This window comes from Lepisma saccharinum, chromosome 8 (assembly GCF_977018435.1).
Source record: "Lepisma saccharinum chromosome 8, izLepSacc3.1, whole genome shotgun sequence".
Lineage (NCBI taxonomy): Eukaryota > Metazoa > Arthropoda > Insecta > Zygentoma > Lepismatidae > Lepisma > Lepisma saccharinum.
In genome coordinates, this window is record NC_139236.1 from 45,752,879 (window position 1) to 45,774,654 (window position 21,776).

Consider the following 21,776-nt stretch of genomic DNA (forward strand, 5'->3'; position numbering starts at 1 on the left):
CATTAGACAGAAACGGGGGAAAATGGAAAGACAAAGTGGCATATATGTGTGAAATGTTAATCTAAACAACATGCTAAAAGTTCTAGGAAATAGAAATGGAGCTTCGGTCGCCATATTGGAAACATGGCCGCCAATCGCATTAAATTAGACAGAATTTCGGCAATGTAAAATGTAAGGAAATAAAATTAGCTGAATTCTTCGACTTTATGTCCTATGAAACATGCTGAAAGCATGCGATGTTCATTGTCTACTGCAAAAAGAATTTTGTTTACCTGAAGAGGAGAGAAGATATGCTCTCTCGAAAAGTAATGTTAGAATATAGTTAAAAAGATGATGTAAATTAACATTGCATGCTAATGTAGGACCATTGTCAATCAGATTGAAAGTTCTGAAAAATCCTTTGCTACCCCTGAAAACCTATGAACTTTCTTTTCTTCTTAGAACGTAATGTTTTATAAAAATATTTTTAGTGATATTAAGTGGTTAAATATTAAGTGGGTGTACATGATTTTATATTTCTGTTTTATGCCACCTTTATCTTGTTGATTTCATATATTAAAATGAACACGTGAAAAGGGATATGGGGCCCCACACATTCAAAATCTCGGTCATTTGTGGAGGTGATGTATTGTCTGCCTCAAGGTATCCATTTATTGGTGGCTATGTGAATCCCGTAGTTGCTCCATGCAGTGACATTGCTGGAAAAATTGCCTGAAATCGTAACACGCTCTGCTGATGTGCATTCTCTGTTCTCTTCTTTGCATGGGTTATATATATATATTGTGATTCTACTAAACGTAACTTGATTTGTGATGCATGTTTTTTTTACTATATTTATTACAGAAGCCAACAAAATGGCGACACTTGCGCCTTCACATCCCCTGGCGGAGTGGGCGAGCACTTGCCCGAAGTGAAGAAGTTCCTAAGGAGAGAGGAGTCTAGGAGATCTATCATTAGCTACAATCCCCATGATAACCGCGAAGTAGAAAATCCTACGACGTAAGTAAGATGACATAGTAAATTTTGTTCATTAATTGGGGCTTTCATCAAACTTGGCGAGATAATAGGGGTGTGCGGGACAGAATTTTCTTGGTCGGGACGGGATCGCGACGGAATTTTTTTTTAAATCCCAACATTCGGGACGGGAAATGTTCGAAATTTCCCGAAGCTCTAAAAAACTCTAATTCTACACGTCATTTTCAACTCAAGTGATTGTATTTCCATTTCTGGAAAAAAAAAAAAAAAAACAATTTTCGATATGTTCCAGACACTTGCAATGCAGAAAACGTCGAGAATTAACAACTTTTTAAAATGACCATTCGGTATTTCCCGACTGTTCGGGATCCCGAAAAATCGGGAAGTTATTTCCCGAAGTTCTTTTTCCCGATCCCGCTCCCGACTTTGCGGTATCCCGTACACTCCTAGATAATTATAGTATGGCCCGCTTTATTTCTAACCCAATAGCGTAAGAAGGCTGGCACATTAAAAAAATATCCTCAACTGACTGGCTCAACTGCTGGCAATGGCAGGTAGTTGAACTACCTGCTGTGACGTGTGGGAAACATCCGCCTCTTTAAAGGGAAAACGCGTCGTCTAAGTCCATCATAAATTTATGCCTTTTAATCAAGGGGTCACGGGTTCGATTCCCGATGGAGGCACATAGTAGTTCGGACCACACTTTAAACTGTAGGTCCAGTCCCGATTAGCCTTACTGTGCATAAAGTGGACTTAAAACATCAAATAAAGGTCCAGGGACCGATAAATTCCAATGGGTTCTATCAGGTTCCGCAACAGGACCGGAACCTTTTTATCGCACAATTTAAATTCGGTCCAAGTTGCGTATTGTTCCATTTCAATACGTAACTTGGACCGTATTTAAATTCCGGATAAAAGGTTCCTGGATCTTATTTAAATTCATCCGGAAAAAAGTTTCTGACGTATAGGACGGGATACGGATGGGAAGGAAATTACGTAATTCCACACATCAGATGGGACTGCACTCCAAATGTCTGCAATTACCTGATAGTTTCGGAATTTCTGCGATGAGATACCGCACTGGGACTGTCAAATCACTTATAATTTTTTTTTGCCTCGAGTCTTCTTAAAGTAATCTGGTTTTTAAAAACGCAGTGCAAGAAAACCAGGGAAACACCGTAACATTCTCAAGTTGTTTGACACAAGATGAACAGAAAAGTACACGGTATACTCGAAAAAAAAAAATGGTTAACATAAATTAATGCAGAATTGAATAAGCTAAATTTTGATGTAACATCTTTTTTATGGAAGTCTACTGGTTAGTTTTCATTCGAGTCGAACTCGAGTATCTATAATTTTTAATCCGACAGTAGTTCCTGAAATACTCACTTCCTGCAAGGCGTTGTGTGTGTTGCCTAACTATACGGCGGTGGTAGAAGTTGCCATTGAAAATTTGCTATTAAAATCCACTTATCGCCTAGAGTTAGGCTATACATACAATGTCTTGCAGACAAGCGTCCTATTAATCTCAACTATCCTTTCTCCCTCATACTGAACCCAGCCGCACCTCCCCCTTTCGCTGATCCTCCATCTTTTTCTGCACCTTTATTTATCCCTCTGTGCGTTTGTATCAGGTTCGGACTAGGTACAACAGCCCCGCACCTCCATCTTCCACTGGTGAAATATTATTTTGATATGGGCTACAAATTAATATATATATATATTTGAAATATTGCAAAATTACATAAAAATATAACTAACTGATTGACATGACTGTTATGATTCGAATTCTATGTAGGCGCGAGACTCGTATGTTGCTATGTCCTGAGCCTCCATAGGCTGTCTTCTGGATATTCATGCTGAAGTTCTGGGTACATAACAAATACCCAGGCAGTAGCGTACGCAGGATTTTATCAAGGGGGGGGGTTATTTCTAAAACTTTCTCCAAATTTACATTACCATTGTTCTTTATACTTTAATTAAATAATAATAATACTCGTAATTAATTAATAATACTTATAATTAATTAATTAGCTAAATTACTAATAATAATCCTACTAATACCACTACTACTATTAAGTAGTAGAGATCTACATAAATATAGTATTTATGAAAGCAATAGGACGAAATTACTTTCTAGTCATTCGATATTTATGAAATTCTGGGAGCATTTCTTTGTATCTTTGTTACGAAATAATTGTGTGGTCAACGAGGTGAGACATTTTAAGTGTGAAGAAAATCCATAAAAACAGGAAAATATATTAAAATAAATTGAAATAATCAAAGTATGGAACTCATCCAAGGAGCTGCGATGGTCTGGTCGGTAGAGCATGTGACAACCACGCGGGAGATCCGGGTTCGATTCCTAGAATACGTTGGAATTTTCCCGCTTCTTCCCCGCATAAATGTTCCCGATCATTCACATCTGGATTGTCTCGCTGTTCTTACCAACAAAACACTTTGCAATATTAAGCATATTGTCGTTTGAATAATTGTCTAGTCAACAAGGTGAGACATTTTAAAGAGAGACATTCAAACATGCTGCGGTAAATAATGGGAAGACGGACTGGTGACTTTATTCTTCTCCGGCTAGCAATTGTCTATACATTAGCCGCTTACAACGAACCAAGAACTTTCTTTAGTTAATTCTCATTGTTCACACAAAAAAAATACATGTTCATTGAACACTGGCGTACGTAGAGGGGTGGCTGATGGGGTTACAGCCCCTTCCGAAATTTTGAGAAAATCAAAATTTTCAAATAAAAATCCGTTAAGAACTTTAAAAAATCAAAATGTGTAAATGCGAAACCTAATTTAAAGTGAGTCCCTATCAAGTGTATTGAAGATTGTTGCAACTGAGATACAAAACAACTTTTCTCTCTTTTAACTCATAGTTGCCTTCATATTTTACTTTCAAGAATTCGTGTTAATTTTCAAGCCATTCACTCTGAAAGACGAGTGTGTTTGGAATGCTGTGCTTTTCTCCGTGCTGCATTAAAATAATAATTCAAATTATTATTATTATTAGTAGTAGTAGTAGTAATAATAGTAATAGTATTGTCCCAGATCTTTTTCTGTGATAAATTGGCCATTTAATTTTTTTCCCAACAGCATTTTTCATAATATTTCACAAGCTCAAGGGGGGGTTAAACCCCGTAACCCCCCCTTGCGTACGCCACTGTACCCAGGAATATCCAGTAGACATCCATTCCCCTGGATATCTATATGTCCACCCAGGGAACATCCACGGGATACCCAGGAGGGAAATGTTTTAAACAAGCTGTGGATCATTTTTGGACATGTTTGGACAGTCTGTGGTTCTTTTTTGGACATTTTATGGATCCCATTTTTCATATTATGTTTCGGACATCAGTGCGACTTTTTCACATAAACGGAACTTTATCAGGATGTTTTTATTTGATTGACGATAAGGATGTATTCTGGACTAGAATTAGACTCAATCTCATATTTTCACACATATTTTGGATACGGGCTAGTTTTACTCATATCAAAGATCTCCTGCACTCATATGTTTATAACACATACTGCTTTCTCGCTCTTTCTCTCTCTCTCTCTCTCTCACACACACAGACACACGTCTTGGTCTACACATCCGAAAAATGCTTTATGTTCACATGCATATCCATGATAAGCAGAGTATTCGCTGTATTTGAGCTTATTCTTCACTACCACGGGTAAGCACATCAATTTCCTCAATTCAAACTGGCGTGGCAGACGAGACAGCAAAGGAATTTTCACCTGGTCTTGCGCGCATCTGTGACACTCTGGGTCAGATAATGGCCCTGTAGACAATGAGGCAGAATGACATGAAACTTTAATTACGCTGATCTGCATCTCTTCTAAAGTTATATGAAATCTAGTGTATGTAATGCAGGGAGGCCCAAAAGTCAGTTTCCCCTAGGAGAGAACAAAATTATGATACTTGTAGTAAGGAATTTATTGCTGGAGAAAGGTAAGAGAACACAATCTACTGCAGTGGCGGCTCGTGGTGAACCAAAGTGGAGGGGCGACAGCTCATAAATTTGCTCTACTTGTAATGTGAGTTTAATTGATTAATTTCGTATATAACAGCCAACATGATAAGAAATTGATATATTCGTCTTTACTGAATATCATGCTTTGCACGTTTGCACATATTATGATAAATTAATAATTATTTAACAGTAATGCGAAGATTACGAAAGATGGAAGAAGAAATAGAGTTCTAACAGATTTAGTTGTTTGTTTTTTAACTTAACAGAGGGGAAAATTGATAAGCACAATGACGAATATTTACGTGCATTGAACGTGAAAATTTCTAGTAAAAGTGTTACACAAAAAACGTTTCCTGTCCAACATAACTAATTGATATATGAAATAGGGCAGCGAAGTAAATATCTCACTGGAAAGGTGATATCTGCGTTACCAGAAGCTCAAGCTCTACAGTAAAAACTTCAAACTTACCAGAAATCTTCTTCAGACATGCTTGTTCTAGATTCAAATTCGGTCTAGGCCGGCCTAGGTTTTTTATGTTTATTTTATTCATCTAGACTTCTGGGAGAAAAACTTCGCACCAACAAGTTCTCCACATAGCTCATCGCAACAAACGCACAACTACAGCACACTACCGAAAAAGCTTCACTTGTCCATGGAAAACGAAGAAACAACAAGCAAAGAGAATCGAGTATTCTCTTTGCAACAAGTGTCAATGCTATCGTCTTCCCATGCAGTCATTTTATTGCCTCGGGGTTGCCAGACAATTTTGCCAAATTTTCAGAAATTCGTAGTACACAGGTTCCTGTAGCGGCTCTTGGTGAGTTTAGATGACTAGTTTCTAATTTATTTAACAGCCGGCTTGAAAAGAAATTGTGAAACTTTGTCACACTATCAGGGTTTTTTCAAAACGTGCTCATCAAAACATGTAATTAAATCTAATTTTGTGAGTAACACGAAGCTGTAGCCGACTTCCGTGGCTATAAAAAGCCATGGATCCTGGGTTCGAATCCCGGCCTGGACATGGGTGTTCTTTGTGAGTGCCCTTCCATCATTTAATTATCACTTATCCTCATCGTCGTGATTACCGAAAAGTAGCAGAAAGCGACGGTAAATAACAAATATCAAGCACCTGTCTGTACTTTTTCAGTTACCGATATTTTCTTTCCTCATTGGAAATTGCATTATTTATTGCTCTATGGAATACAGAATGATTTCTTTCGACGGTTGGTAATTTTCTTTCTTACGTTAACTTCATTGCTTCTGGCAACTCTTCATTGTTTACCGTTCTCCGGAGAGAGGGCCAGTTTCGCCTAGGGGGTTGGTTTCGGACGACAAACCCTCCGTCCTCCCAGCCCATTCCCAGCCACAGATCCCGCGCGTGTTATTCCGCCAGTTCCCTCGCCTCTTACCCCTCGCGGCAGCGCCTGAAAATGATCTACGTCTCGTAAGGTGGGAGGACGCCGCCCTGTCAGATTTCTCTCGAAGTTCCGTATTCCCCCGCACGGTGGCCTGCAAACTTCGCAATTGTCGCGGAAGAATGAATACAGAACCGACTAACCAACGATCTATAAGCAACGGAATATTTGTAATTCAGACAATGTAAAATATAATATATAAATGTTAAAGTAATGTTTGTTTACTTGTGATTACACACGGCAGTGCGGCGTCCGTATCGTCCTTATGAGCGGCCGCCCCTGATCTACTGTACATGCTCAACAGGTTTCCCATAATTTGCAATACATTCTAAGCAACGATGATACACAGATTCACATATCTTTGATAACAAACCCTTATTTGCATTAAGTTCATCAATAGCATTTTCAATGTCTTGTCACAAATCATTCACAGTTTGAGGTTTTGAAGCGTAGATGGCATCCTTAATTATACCCCATAAGCCAAAATCACAAGGAACTCTTAACAACAATTTAAATTTAATTCTTAGAATTACATATATAGTTTCTCTTAGGGGAAACTGACTTTTTGGTCACCCTATATATATTTGTAACTCAATTATGCTGATCTACATCACAAATATGTTATCAAGGGTATGTAATATATATTTGTAACTGTAACTGCTGTATCCCATTTATGTAATCAAACCGATGTAATAATATATATTTGTAACTTTAATTATGCTGCATCCCATATATGTAATCAAGTGGATGTATTTGTACTGTAATCATACTATAATATGTTATATGTAACAAGATGATGTGTTCTATACTACTGCAGATAGAAATATCAACAATGTAGTCAACAGAACGAGAATAAATTATAATAACAATTACAATATAAACCTTTCCACTGATAACACGTATGTCATTTTTTTAATAACATGTGGACATGAACAGTATATCCGATGGATATCCAGCACTGGAGATCCCATGGATATCCTGGACCAGATATCGTCCCGTGGACGTCTAATATCAATGGATCTGATCTAGACATTGTGGATATCCATTAGAGATTTGTGCTGTATGGGATATATAAATCCAGGTCTGGTGTACGTGTGTGATTAAGTGCTCTATCACTATAGCGAGGAAAATATTTTTTTTGGATGGGCTGGAATTTTAAAGGTATATTACATAGCTGCATCCTTGGAGGGCAGGATACACAATATAATATTTAATATTTTAACCTTCGCAACACTGCTGACTCCCTGGCTCACCCTCTGTGTCTCTTACTAAACAAGTGTTTTTATGCAGGTGTGTTTCCTGAACTGTTCAAACGTGCAAATGTTGTACCAATCTATAAATCTGGAGACAAACATTCTGTAAAATCTTATCGACCAATCTCTCTTTTGTCACCTCTCTCTATCATCTGTGAGAAAATAATCAAAGACAGGTTGCTGAAGTTCACATCTCCCCTCAGTTTGGTTTTCTTCCAGGCAGCTCTTGCTTGACCAATCTATCGGTATTACTTTCTCATGCTACTCAGTCTATCTCAAACAATTCCCAGCTTGACGTTTATTTGGACATTTCAAAAGCTTTCGATAAAATTAACCATAATCTCCTTCTTCATAAATTACAATCCAGATTTCACATCCATGGTAAACTTCTATCTTTGCTAACAGACTATCTGCATGCACGAGAGCAGCGTGTTATCCTCCCTGGCTCCTCTTCCAGCTTTCTACCCGTCCTGTCCGGTGTCCCCAGGGCAGCGTCTTAGGCCAACTTTTGTTCCTTCTTTACATGGATGATCTGCCCGACAGACTGTCTTCTCTTCCCATAAATGTACTTCTCTTTGCTGATGACTGTAAACTCTTGAAAGAAATTTCATCGGAACGCGATTCACTAATCCTACAACAAGCTCTTACAGAACTACTTGTGTGGTGTCGCCAGTGGAAACTTGAATTGAACCCTCAGAAATGCCTCACCATTTCCTTAAAAAGGAACAAACTGATCTCTCTTTATACTCTCAAAAACTGTCCCATCAAAAATGTTTCCTCTCAAACAGATCTTGGTGTTACCATCGATGAAAAGCTAAACTTCAATGATCACATTACATATACTACTAAACGAGCCATGTGTCTCCTTGGTATTCTGTACAGGTTCCCTGAAATCCAAAACCAAACAGCCATTAGCATATTTTTCAAATCCTTTATCTCTCCCATTCTTGAATACTGCTCCCCCATCTGGACTATGGCTTCTAAAACTAATCTTTCCAGGATTGATTCTGTCCTCAGCTTTTTCCTCGCCATTGCTCGCCATAGAATTCCTTCTCTCAGACACCTCCATAAAACAGATATTATGTCTATTTTGAAGATCCAGTCACCACACACTCGTCACGAACTAGCAGACATGAAATTTTTGCATAAAATCATTAATGGCAAAATAAAAACCAAATTCCTTGTCAACTAATTTCATCTACGAGTACCATCACGGCCAACCCTCAACGTAAAGCTCTTCCACATTCCTGCTACAAGGCTCTCTCTCCTACAGTGGTCTCTTTACTATAGGCTCCCCCACTTATATAATAACCTGCCTGTAAATACCGACATTTTCTTGTCAGAACACAGGTTCTGACAATCTCTAAGAATGTACGTGTAACAATTTCTTTTTTTCGTCTGCCATCTTGTATTGTCTTTATTTTGTTGTTGTTATTTTTATTTTTATTATTGTTTTTATTTTCTCCTTGTTGCTACAGTTTCAGTATAAAATGGTCTTTCAGTACTGTATCTGAAACTTTAATTAAAAAAAAAAGATGTGCAAAGTCAAAAATAGTTATCAACGTCATTTTAAGGGCACATTTACCCCCTTGTTTTTCCCTTGGGTTCTTTACTGCTTTCATTTGAAAATTTTGATTTTTTCTTAGTTTCCTAAAGGGCTGATTTTGAAACTATCGCAACTAGTCTATTTACCTGGAGGATGCTTGATTAATGTTTTTCTAATTGGGGGATCGCATCACTTTGCATCTCCCCCACTTCGAGCACAGATATATATGTGAAGTGGGTCAAAATACTGAAGGAAGCACAACAGTGTTGCAATTTAATATTATCACATATTGTGCATGTGCCATCTTGGCTCGGACCATACTTAAATTTATAATGTTCATGACCATTAAATGTATTGTAACATTTTTTTGCAGGAATACAGAAACTTTGATCCATCTGCTAAAAGGCAGCTTGGGAACTGGAATTTTAGCAATGCCAAATGCTTTTCTCAATTCTGGCTTAATAGTTGGCACCATTGGCACTATAATTATTGGAGTAATCTGTACTTACTGCCTTCACCAATTGGTAAGCACTTTATATTTTAGTGTTGAGATATTTCTAACAATAAGTAATGTACTTGGATATCACAAAAGTTATCATATTTCTAATTATCACTTTTCATTACTTGCAAGGATAGGCCTATCCTAGAGGGTGTCTAAAAAGTCCCACACCATAGGCAAAATGCTAAAATTGACTGTGTTTTGTTCTTTTGTTAACTGTGCAAGACTGGCTGGATACCATGTTTTAAGAACATCAGACTTGTCACAGAGAATCCATCTAATAGCCCAGTTTGACTTTGCTTCTGTGGATATCTGAAATCCCAGATACGCAGCATAAAGATTCACCATCTGGATCATTTCAGCACCAGGATCAAGGACAATGCCATGCCAAAGTCCAAGATTATGTTTCTGTGTACTTAACAACTAGTGGTTCATCTACAGGCTGGTAGAACTTCATGAAGCCATATTTAACAAATACTTTGATTTCGGCTATGGTGTGGTACTTTTCGTACACCCAGTAGACAGTGAATGGAATTTTTAAATTTAGAAGATTAATTCTTCTATTGCAACACATCTGATCTAACTGTAGATTTATTAGAAGTGTTATAATAGTTTTGTATTGTGTTTACATGTATACATTTCTTTACTTAGGTTCAGGCTCAGTACATACTATGCAAGAGGTTGAAGGTTCCATGTCTCAACTACCCAGCTTCAATGGAAGTTGCTTTAACACAAGGACCTGAAAGGTTACGGAAATTAGCACCGTATTCAGGGTAATAACATTATTTAGCCTTTCCATCCATTTCTGGTATGAGTGAAAAACATAATTATTTTTAAGAGCTTGTATCTTAAAAGAGACAAAAGATTATCTTGTGGTCAACATGGTGAACTCAAGAGATATACAGTTATACAAATTTCGGGTCTGTGGTCACATCACCCACCCTCGATTTTGCAAGGATTTTTTTGTTTTTTATGAAGATTATGTGTTGCAAATTATGAAGAACAAAATTCTGGAGCGTGGAAAGAAGTATTTACGACTGTAGAGCTGTTTAAAGTTGAGATGTGGAAGTCTACTTGCGGCCATGTTAGTTTTGTAGCACCCGTACCGATGGATGTATGTAAAAGTCGGTTTTTCAGAGCTATACCCCAAGAAATGTCATGGAAATTGCTGTCCAAATTTCCCGCCGATTCCGGGCTCCGCCCCTGGGGTAATTGACCTACCACCCACTACCGCGGCACCGCCTTTCTCTATAGAGTCCCTTTGGAAGGCATGTTAGAAACTGCTCGGAGCCACCTGCCCAACACATTTTAAGCACTGAAACATTAGGAAGGTAAACCTCGGAAGGAAACTTACCTCTTTATCTCAAGGCAAGGCACTGAACGAATAGCAGGTCGTATGCCTGTGACATGAATCCATGATGGAAGCCCTGAAAAACCGTATTGACGTTACATAGGTAAGGAATTTTAATGTTATAAAAATGTAAGTTTCGTAGCATGTAGAACTCTAACAATTACCTTCCATGCTTGTTTGGAACTCCCTTTCTTAGAAGAAACTTAATTTTGGATGAAAATATTTTGAAATATGCTCGAAATCGAGGGTGGGTGATGTGACCACGGAGCCCAAATTTCTGATGACAATTATTGTACTTTGACAATATGCACATCTGAGCTAATGCTAGTTTCCTCCACAATTTTACCTGTTTACTATTGTCTCTGACAATTGTTAAATTCCATGCAATCATATGACAAAGTCAAGTATTCTCTATAATGGCAGATTAATTACCATTTCCCACAGAGGGCTGGCTTATTGATGTTGGTTGGCAGTGGCAATTTAGACACAAACTAAACTAAACTAAACTAAACTAGACATTTGTACAGACCTTCTCTGTGATCACTTGATTTTAGATGTCAAGGGGAGAGGCGATCTTCTTAAACGTCAAAGGACATTATTGCAATTTTTAAAGGGTTTTAAACATTTGTTGTTAGTTTTAGAGGACCCATGGAGGGATTTTTTTTAAATTTAACAATGTAGTTTTTAGACATTTCAGACTCCTCTGCCCTTCCTTTAATCCACTCATGATTCTCCTCTATAATCTATAATTTTAATTTAGTATAATACTTAATTAACCGGCTGTAGATTTCTTGAGCACCAAAAATCATTTCTCAATACTTAAACCTAATACTGTGAAATCTCCCATGTAGGTAAAATAGCAGTCGGTAGGACAAGAACTGGTTCAGTACTCAAGATTTAAAGCACTGCACTTAAAAATTGATACATATGGAATGAATTATCTGTAGTATCTTTGAATAAACGGACATTTTTTTTATATGATGAGCAGATTTTGACCTGTAGTTGTTGTGTTCATAAACTAACCAAACAATCCCTTTTCTTCTTGTTCTATCTAAATGTTTTTCTGTATTTCAGGCATATTGTGAATGCATTCCTAATATCATACCAAATTGGCATTTGTTGTGTGTATATAGTGTTTGTTGCCAAGAACATAAAAGAGGTAAGTTAATATCATAATGGTTTATTTTTGTATATAAACTATGTATTGAAGAGCTGAATATATTTCATTACCACTTGATGTGTCACCCCAGGTTTGTTCCCTGGTGGAGGCACATTGTCCATCAAAGTTTATTTTCTTTCTCTGTGTGCAATAGTTAAATTTGGTGTGTACATGTATAACTCCTTAAAAATTGCAAATACACAAAATAAACTATAGATTTAAGTCTGCAGGAAAAAAGCTATCAGTTAATAATTTTTTACCTAATTTTGATAAAAGCAATATGCAGGCATTTTTTTGCAGTTAGGCTACCTCTTTTTCCACGTTGTGTATTGTTATGTAAAATACCATTTGATTTGTCCTGTTTCTGTGAAACTTATGAGAAAATATTTAATTTCTTTCAGGTGGTGGACCTCTATGCTTTTGAAATGAATGTTAGGTTATACATGGTGTTTCTGTTGGTTCCGTTGATCCTGATAAATTTTGTGAGGAATCTCAAGGTCTTGGCTCCATTCTCGACCCTAGCAAACATCATTACTTTCGTTGGACTGGGGTTAGTTCTCTATTATGTGTTTGAGGACTTCCCATCAATGAGTGACAGGAAACTAACAGGGGAACCAGGACCATTTTTCCTCTTTGTTGGAACAGTACTCTTTGCACTTGAAGCTGTTGGTGTGGTAAGTTAATGTTGATTGTTTTTTGCTTAAGTTTAATTGTGCATTGCCTTATATAATGTGCTTTTTCTCTGGTGGTACACAATCAGGCCCGAATTTCCAAATTGGCCTCATAGGCCCAGACCTAGGGCAGCACTTTGGTAGAGGCGGCATGATTGATTGTTTTAAATTTATAAGGAATACCTAATTCTCGGATTGCCTCATTTTTTCTCCAGACACGCGAATGAAAGTCTTAATGTAGTTGTATTGTAAATATAAGTTAATGAAGAATATTACTTAAGAGAGATAGTCTAATAGAGCTCGGAACTAGTTCACTAATTTGTTGTTTTAATTAACGACGTTGTTGCTTCGAATGATCAGTATTGTGCTGAGCCAGGTCAGCGATTGTGGCAAGAACGTGGAGCCTGCTGCTTCCTTTTGAAAGACAACACCGGCTTGGCTGCGTTCCAGGAACGCCATTCCTTGTTACTGCCGGCATTGGCCGCATATCAAAAGCATGTGAATTGTTGAGAATTAAAACTGTTGGTGCAAGCATTATTAAAGTGGTTTCACATAGTACTATTCTACTGTTAGTTGCTCGAGAATATTATTCAAGAAGTAGGTGCTGTGTCGCGTCTCGCGTGTATCAATGTTCGACGTGCATTTGTTGGGGGTAAGTTTAAAACGTCATTACACTCATTATGAGTGATCAAAGAGTAAGACTCAGTGGGTCACAATACAAAGAGAGAGAAGCGGAGAATGATGAAAAGACGAAAATCAGTTATTTTTTTATACAGAAATGTAATCAGGGAAAAGTGAGGAAAGTGCCGTTGGTGTTACTTAAATGAAGTAAAAATAAAAGTCTTCTCTGAAAAACAAGGTAAATGTTAAAATGTAATTTATATAATTTATGTCATATTGCTTTGTTACATTTTTTGTATGTAACTATCATTTAATTAATACTGCATGCTGTTAATAGTAAAAATAGTAATACAGAAAATAGTGATTTTTTTTCATTCTTGATAAACGGTATGAGGGCGACAGAACTTGTTTGGCCTAGGGGCGGCAAAGAGGTAAATCTGGTCCAGTACACAATGGTATGCCATACTGGCACCTTTTTGTGGTGCAACAGTCCATTGAGAGCCCGGGCCTACCTACCCACCCGAAATCTCAAGAGAAAAGTTGTTAGCTTCCCCCAGGAGATTCACACGTGTACGTGTCTTGTAGCCGGACTCCAAAGCATGACGCCTTAGACTGCACAGCCACGGTGCGGGACTGCATCTTTTTGTAGATGAGAATATAACTAATGATATTTTGTTGTAACAAATAAAATGTGTGCATAACTACGTAGATGCATGATCACTTGTGAACATCTAGCACAATGCCTTGTGTAATTCACATAATGAACAGAGTAACAATAATAATCCAAATTGAAAAGTACTGAAACCTATCTTCCCAGAAATAAAAAGCACTGCTTATATATATATATTATAACAGTCTCATTTCATTGGTTGCAAAATTGCAATATTTTATATTTATGCTTGTCAGGTTAATTAGTGGAAACTGCTTTCCCTCTCTCTCTCTCAGGTTGCAATGGGACAGAGCATGGAAAGATTCTGCACACACACCTGCCAATAACCATAACCTAAAATGAAAATTTTCTTTTGTTATAATGAGAAAGAAAAGGAATTAGTTTAGACCTCAATTCTCTCTTTTTGTATTTGCATCTCTCTCTCTCTCTCTCTCTCTCTCTCTCCTATATATATATATATATATGTGTGTGTGTGGTTTTGTAGAAAGGTCTTTTTGTATTCGTATTTTTCTTATTTTGCATTGTTTTTCTGCCACTTTGGCTAATATTGTACCTGCACATATAGAACAATATATTTATTTGTACAGGATCAGGTGCGAATTTAGCTGTGTTGGACTGGCTCTTCAGTTTCCCATCAATCAAAGTACATATATACACATAACCATACAATAAATGTAAAAGTCATTTTGTGATGTATGTAGGCAAACATAAATTTATGTGAATTTGTTGTGGAAATTGTTTTCTGGGTTTTGAAAGAAATAAGATGACTTGGAACCGACTGAGCCAAACCCTATTAACCTTCTTTGAAATGATACTTAGGATTACATAGATTCCAGTATTTTTTGTTCTGTATTAGTGAACAGATAATGCTACTCTTTTTTACAAATGTGCGTAAATACTGATAGGTCAAAATAGTCCTTGTAAAGATATCCCTCTGTTCTGTGAGACAATATTGTCTAGCTAATTTTGATGAGTGTTCCAAGTAGCAAGGTAAAATTACCTCTTCATATAAAAGCCACAAGTATAGAAAAAAGACTATGATAGTAAGTGCTACAAACCACTACTAAGGCTGGTAAAAGGAGAAAACTGGTATGTGAAGAACTAAGATTGAAATGATTGCTTTTAAGAACTTTATTTTTGTGTTTTATTTTTAACATTTTACAGCCTAAATTAATTCCTAAATTAATGTATGAGGGCTGTCAATAAAGAATGCGAATGAATTTATTATGCACCACAAGCATTAGTCAGGGTCGAGGTAGATATGATCCTATTCGAGATAGTCTCTACCGAGCTGAACTCACTTGGCTGATGTGCCTGCCAAGTTTGGAATATGTGCTGGAACCCATCCTTTGACGTGGTCTTTAGAACTGCTGTTGTCCAGTCAAATCAGAACAGACAAGAAAAAGTCTCATGGAGTGAGGTCAAGGGATTGAATATTGGGAAACAACACATACAGTCTGGCATTGTGAATTGATTGATTGGTTTTGTTTGTTTTACATAATTTTTCTTCCACTTCTTGGTTTGGGGGATCAGTGTAACATATTTGCCAGGCCATCTACAGTTATCCGGAAATGTTCACGAACAATGACAGCAGCAGTGTTGATTGGCTGTGGCCTGAGTACCTGGACGATGAACTCTTGTTGTTGATACAAGGCTAGCAAAATGCAGTTGATTTGGCTTAGCATCTTCCCTGTAAGCTTGCTGCAACACTTGTTAAGCTTCCAGACACAAAATTTCAAGGATCCATACTGCTCCTCCTGAAGGGACTTGATCTTGGGCATGAAGTCTGGAGAATCTTCTGCTTAGTTAATGGTTCACTGTTGCCAGATACATGCAGCAATACACATCAAATTTTCCTTGGCGGTTCATCCACATCCCTACCAGTTGCAATGAATATTCTTATTCCTCACACTGTGAGGGATACACGCATTGAGTAATGAAATCATTGCACACATTGTGAGTAACAAAATCATTCTAATTTTTATTTACTAGCCCTGTATTCTGCTGATATGTCCATCAAATCTGTTCCTTTTCACAATTTCTTATACATTTTTACTTTTACAGGATGACTAAAAATGACAAAACACCCCATGTGATACTTAATTCAATACTTAAATTTTCTGCATAATTATAAGTAAATTAATTGTAAATACAGTGTTTCCTCATCTACACAAAACAGAAAATCTTCTCAATTGCATATTTTATTTTTCAGATCATAGCCTTGGAAAACAACATGAAGACACCACAGCATTTTGGAGGTTCTGTGGGAGTTCTTAACAGAGGGATGGTTGTCATTGTCATTTTGTATGTTGTTGTTGGATTTCTTGGATACGTTAAGTATGGACCAGATGCTCAAGGAAGCATTACATTGAATCTTCCACAGGATGAAATGTAAGTATTACTATTAATTATAATTTAGAATATTACTTTCATGTTAATGAATTTTCGAAAAACAAGAATTCTAATTTGTCGTCAACCTGGTGAAGATGAGTTTTTGGTCCCAGGCCAGCACAGAAGTCAAGAATGTCCATTTCTTTCTTTTCTCCTTCCTTCTTCCTTCTTCCTTCTTCTCCCTGCTTCTACCATCTATAGTTTGGTCATTCCTTTTGCACTCCTTGTGCCAGCACTGGAAGTTTTTCTAGCACATCCTCTTCATATGCCCAAAACACCTCAACCATTCCTGATCCATCCTGACTTGCAGTTTCACTGTGTCCATTCTCTGTTAAATATCTATATGTTTAATATAGTCTGAAAGAATATCATCTTGAACAGTATCTGTGAGAGAAAAGAAGCACAAAACAAACAGTTCCTGCATTTTGTAAACAATTCATATTGTTGCTTTTGTGCATATTTGTAAATTACTATATTCAAACTTCGGTTGATCACAGATAAGGGATATAGTTCAATGTTAAATTCTCAGTGCAGAAATAGTCCATAAGAATTTGTACTACCTGCTTTGGGGCTCTCTCACCTTTATTTTGTATGAGTCTGCTCTTTAAGTAATTATTTGTTCATAGCATGTACTGCATGTTTGCTTCTTGCATTTACCAGGCACGTACCCTTGTTCCATACAATTCTCCTTGCACTTTATTACAATTCTGTTGATCAGTTGTCTTATTTTATCTATCCTTCCATTTCCCTCAGTCATGTTCTCCTACTCTTTAAGTTTCAATCCAAATTTTTGGGGGCCTCCCCGATGGCTTAGTGGTAACGTCATCGCCTTGCAATCAAGGGGTTCTGGGTACGATACCTGGTGGAGATACACGGATCCCACTTCAAACTGTAGGTCCAGTCCCGATTAGTCTATCTGTGCATAAAGTGAACTTAAAACAACAAATTAATCAATCAAAACCAAATCTTTGGATTTACAGGAAATATAATGTTGATTCAAAATATACCCTAGAATTAGGCATGCATTTAATTATAGCCCCCAAAACAGAATCTCGTACCTCTCTAATCAACAAAATCTCGCACCTCTCTAATCATGAGTAAATACTAGAGCTGAGCTGATACCTGTACTAATGTATCATTAATGGCAAATACTTTCTGGAGTCTGCCAACTGTCTCATGGAGTCTGCAAAAATACTACATAACACTTTCACAGTCTAAATATCCTGTAAATTATGCAAAATGTACTATTTTGATTATTTTTGCAACAGCATTGTGGAGAGAAATGGATTTTGTGATTAAATGATTATGAATACTACAGAGGAAAACTCTGGTAGATTGTAATGAAAAAATTACATATTTAAATTTAGGAATATAATCTCAACTACTTTGAATTCTAACAATTTTCAAGTATGGTTGGAAATTTGTAAGAGTATTGAGCATTGGTTCAAAATATTATTGGTCAGTCCTATTAAATACAATTTAAAGCTTTTGAATTACAAACATCCAAGTTTTGTTGAAATACATTTGGAACAAACCCAAGTAACCACCACTGTTGGGCGAGCTTCAGTTTTTACGTGGGAAAGGTTGGCTTTACGTTGGTTGGCAAATTGACATTGGTCTTACGTTGGGCCAACGGTGGTTGCCAACATGTGCCCAACCATGGAAACGTGAGTCAAAATCAGTTTTACAAACAACTTTCTCATTCTAAGACAACTTTCAGAAGTATGCTGAAAATTCTAGAGTGTAATATAAGTGACATGTAACAGCGTTTCTTTTCGAATATTTCAGTCACAGCACGTACTGGAATTATAATATATATTTTTAATGAAAGTATAGAAGCTTTTTTTAAATTGCACTCACTCACCAGTCCTTTGTCAGCTGACATGGATGAAAGATGTGTTGCTAATTGCTTATTGTTTGTCTCTTTTGATGTAGTAGAACAAGAACATTCTTACAGGTATTATTGTGAAGGTGGTTATGCAATGTTATGTGCAGACTAAATTCCATGAAAGGTGGAAAGCTAAGTAAACCCGAGAAAGTTTTTGTGCTACCACTTGAAGGTATGGTGCCATGAAAACAATGATACCATGTGACCGAGCAAGTACTGTGTATTATTTTTATTTTCGTAAACTTGTACTATTGTTTACATTTGGCCTAACAATAAATTATTTATATATCGGAACGCAAACCTATCCATTCTTTAATTTTCAGTACGTTGGGCTAACGTAAAACCATACGTTGGGCCAATGTAAAACCATACATTGGCCAAACATAAAAACCACATGGCCGAACGTTGGAACCATGGCCAAAATAACCGTTACCCAATGGTATGTTTTTATGTTGGTCCAACCATTGGCCAACCATTTTCAGTGTGGTTGGCCCAACGTTGGGCCAACCACTTTTGGTTAATTGGGAAAGGGGGAGAAAATTTCTTCACATCTTTTGTAATTCTGAGCCTATTATTTTTCCCCAAAAAGTCTATAGAAAATATCAACATGTGAATTAAATGGTTGATCTAGACTAATTAAGGTAAAACCTGTGTGAATTAATGAAAGTCCAGAATAACTGAATTAATGTAAAAATGTTTGTGAAGTATAAAGTTAAATTTTTCTACACTTTATGAATTACAGATATTACATCAGCCTTACAGATGAAAAGTCAAACTTGTAGTATTTAAGTTTCGATGACTATAAACTCAAGTTGGACTTTGTTTAGCTAATCAATTAATTATTCCATAAGCATTCTAAAAGTATGTAACATTTCTTTTTCAGATTAGCTCAGTCAGTGAAAATTATGTTTGCCGTTGCCATTTTCATTTCGTATGCACTTCAGTGTTATGTACCAGTGGAGATAATTTGGACAAATTATTTGAAAGAAAGATTAGAAAAGAATCCAAGGAAGATGATGTGGGAATATGTGGTGCGAACAGCCATTGTTCTTGTGACATGTAAGTTTTTGTCATTAACATTCCTGACAGGAAATATATTTAGCATACTTTATGTAGCAAAGAGATGTTCCTGCAGACATAGATTGACTGTAGCCTTGCCACGGTTTTAAGATGGAATAAAAACATAATTCATGGTCCTGCACATTATAACCATATGTGGTCTCAAGATTTTTTCTGACCTTCTCCCTGCATACTTGGGGGCAACCTTAGAAGTAAAAGTGGCCAGAGAATGATGCTGATCGCATCACTTCCATAAAATGGTTGAGAACAAGAATTTGTTGGCCCCTAACTTGACATTCCCCAATGTGCCTTCATGACATGGTGTAATTTAATATATATTGTTTAAAAAATGGTATTTTTAAAAAGTATTTTGGGAACATTTCTTCCTTATAGTATTTGTAGGTAAAGATATTTCTTTAAGTGCACTTTGAAAATATATGAATTTGCTTCTCTTTTTATTACATTCCTGTTATGGCCATTGAAAAAATGAGCTCTGGTGTTTAAATTATATTAGAAAATAAGCTGATATCAGTGTATCTGTTCAAACAATATTAATATTGGCCAACACTTTCCTGGACTCCTGTATTCCAAGAAGATATAATATGACAACCATTCTGGAATTTAAATATCCAGCATATTATGCAAAGATGATAAATTTTACTCATTTTGCACCAAAATCGTGTGACAAAAATATATGTGTTAATAAATAGTAGTTATTTGAATATATACACTGCTGGACAAAATAAACCAGACACTTGCATTTTTGTGATAACCAGAGGTCATCGAGAGATGCGGCGATGGCAAAGCAAAATAATAAAAATATTGTTTTTTAAATATTTTAGGGAAGAAGAAAAATAAATCAGAATATTTGCATATTTGAGCGAATTTAGTCAAGTAACACCACTAAACAGCTAGAAATACACAAGAGATTCGCTAAGTTTAGCGCATCGAAAGGAGAGCCCAGTTCTACACCTCCTCCCCCCGTGCCCAACCATCTTGGTTTACAAAACAAAAGATTGATCAAGATTTTTGTTCTCGAGGTGATAGCCATACTTACTCAAACAGAACCTTTTCCCTAACATATCTTACTTTCACACCAGGGATGGTCAAAAATATCAGGATTCCGGAAAATCTAAAAATCTTGATTCAAAATTATTATTATTATTATTTTAAGAATAGATTTAGCCATCTCTACTTTACACATCATGTACGAACACTGTTATCATCATTATCAATATAGGAATGCCCCCTCTCCCTTCCCGGGTTGAAAGATTGACCATGACGTTTGGCAAGTCTTGCAATGACTACGTAAAAATGTCACGCTTCGCCACTGGTGACAACGCATAAATTCTGATTCGAAGGCTAACTAAATGTTGCAGAAATTATTGGAAATAAAACCTGAATATATTCAATAGAAAACAAATTAAAATTTATTGTTAATAAATTACATTAGAACAAATTCAATACTTAACTGAGAGCGTAATTCATAAGTAATTGCAATTCAGATGTCAAATATTAAGGTGTCCGGTTTTTGTCCAGCAGTACATATATTAAAAATTTGATTTATCATGTGCATGTATCTATAAATATTTTTAGTTATTCTCAGGTATATCAGCACCACAAAATAGTAATATAAATAAAATGTATCCCTTGAAATTTTAAATTGTCATAATGCTCAAGTATTTGCATCCATATCAACAGGAATCAACCAGCAAAGGTATTGTATCAGATCAAAGTGATATCAACTCAGACTTATTCCTATTATAATTATTATTGCTACATCTGAGTTAGAGGCTTGAGTGTTTTAGACCTATACATTGGCCTTCATCAATTTAATATAATCATTCATCATCATGATTAGCCTGAAGAGCAGCTAGAATTGATCTCCAGGGGGCTCACGGGATATCAGGGGGAATTTGTAAATTAAGTCCATTTTTCAAAAGTTTGACAGTATTAAATAAAGGTAAATTGTGTGTGTGGGGAGGGTCATCAAGTTAATATAAAATATATAATTTAGAAATATCATGCAAATACTGCAGGGTTTCTTTCCTATAGCTTTTAAAACTTCTCTTGAAGTGTTAATTGACTGCTACTGACATCATCCCTTACTACACGCTCCATACTACTTTTGATGATACAGATATTTATATCACACACAAAAAAAATGCATAATATTCCATCAGTGTCTACCGTACATTCCATGTGGATGATGATGTCAAAGTCACAGATTTCTGTCTAAATGGGAGGCCAGAACAGAAGCAGCGAAGATACAGATAAAGAAG

At 36.5% G+C, this 21,776-nt stretch overlaps 1 protein-coding gene across 6 annotated transcripts in view; it reads left to right on the plus strand.

Annotated features, from left to right (window-relative positions):
* Nucleotides 1-21,776, plus strand: part of LOC145990982 (proton-coupled amino acid transporter-like protein acs) — a 163,650-nt gene that overhangs the window by 135,144 nt on the left and 6,730 nt on the right. For all 6 annotated transcript variants that reach the window (XM_083126592.1, XM_083126589.1, XM_083126590.1 and 3 more), the window contains 7 exons: nt 844-999; nt 9,559-9,709; nt 10,336-10,457; nt 12,110-12,194; nt 12,596-12,868; nt 16,369-16,547; nt 19,319-19,494. In XM_083126592.1, coding sequence (XP_082982718.1) covers nt 844-999; nt 9,559-9,709; nt 10,336-10,457; nt 12,110-12,194; nt 12,596-12,868; nt 16,369-16,547; nt 19,319-19,494 — 1,142 coding nt within the window. The remainder of the gene's footprint in view (nt 1-843; nt 1,000-9,558; nt 9,710-10,335; nt 10,458-12,109; nt 12,195-12,595; nt 12,869-16,368; nt 16,548-19,318; nt 19,495-21,776) is intronic.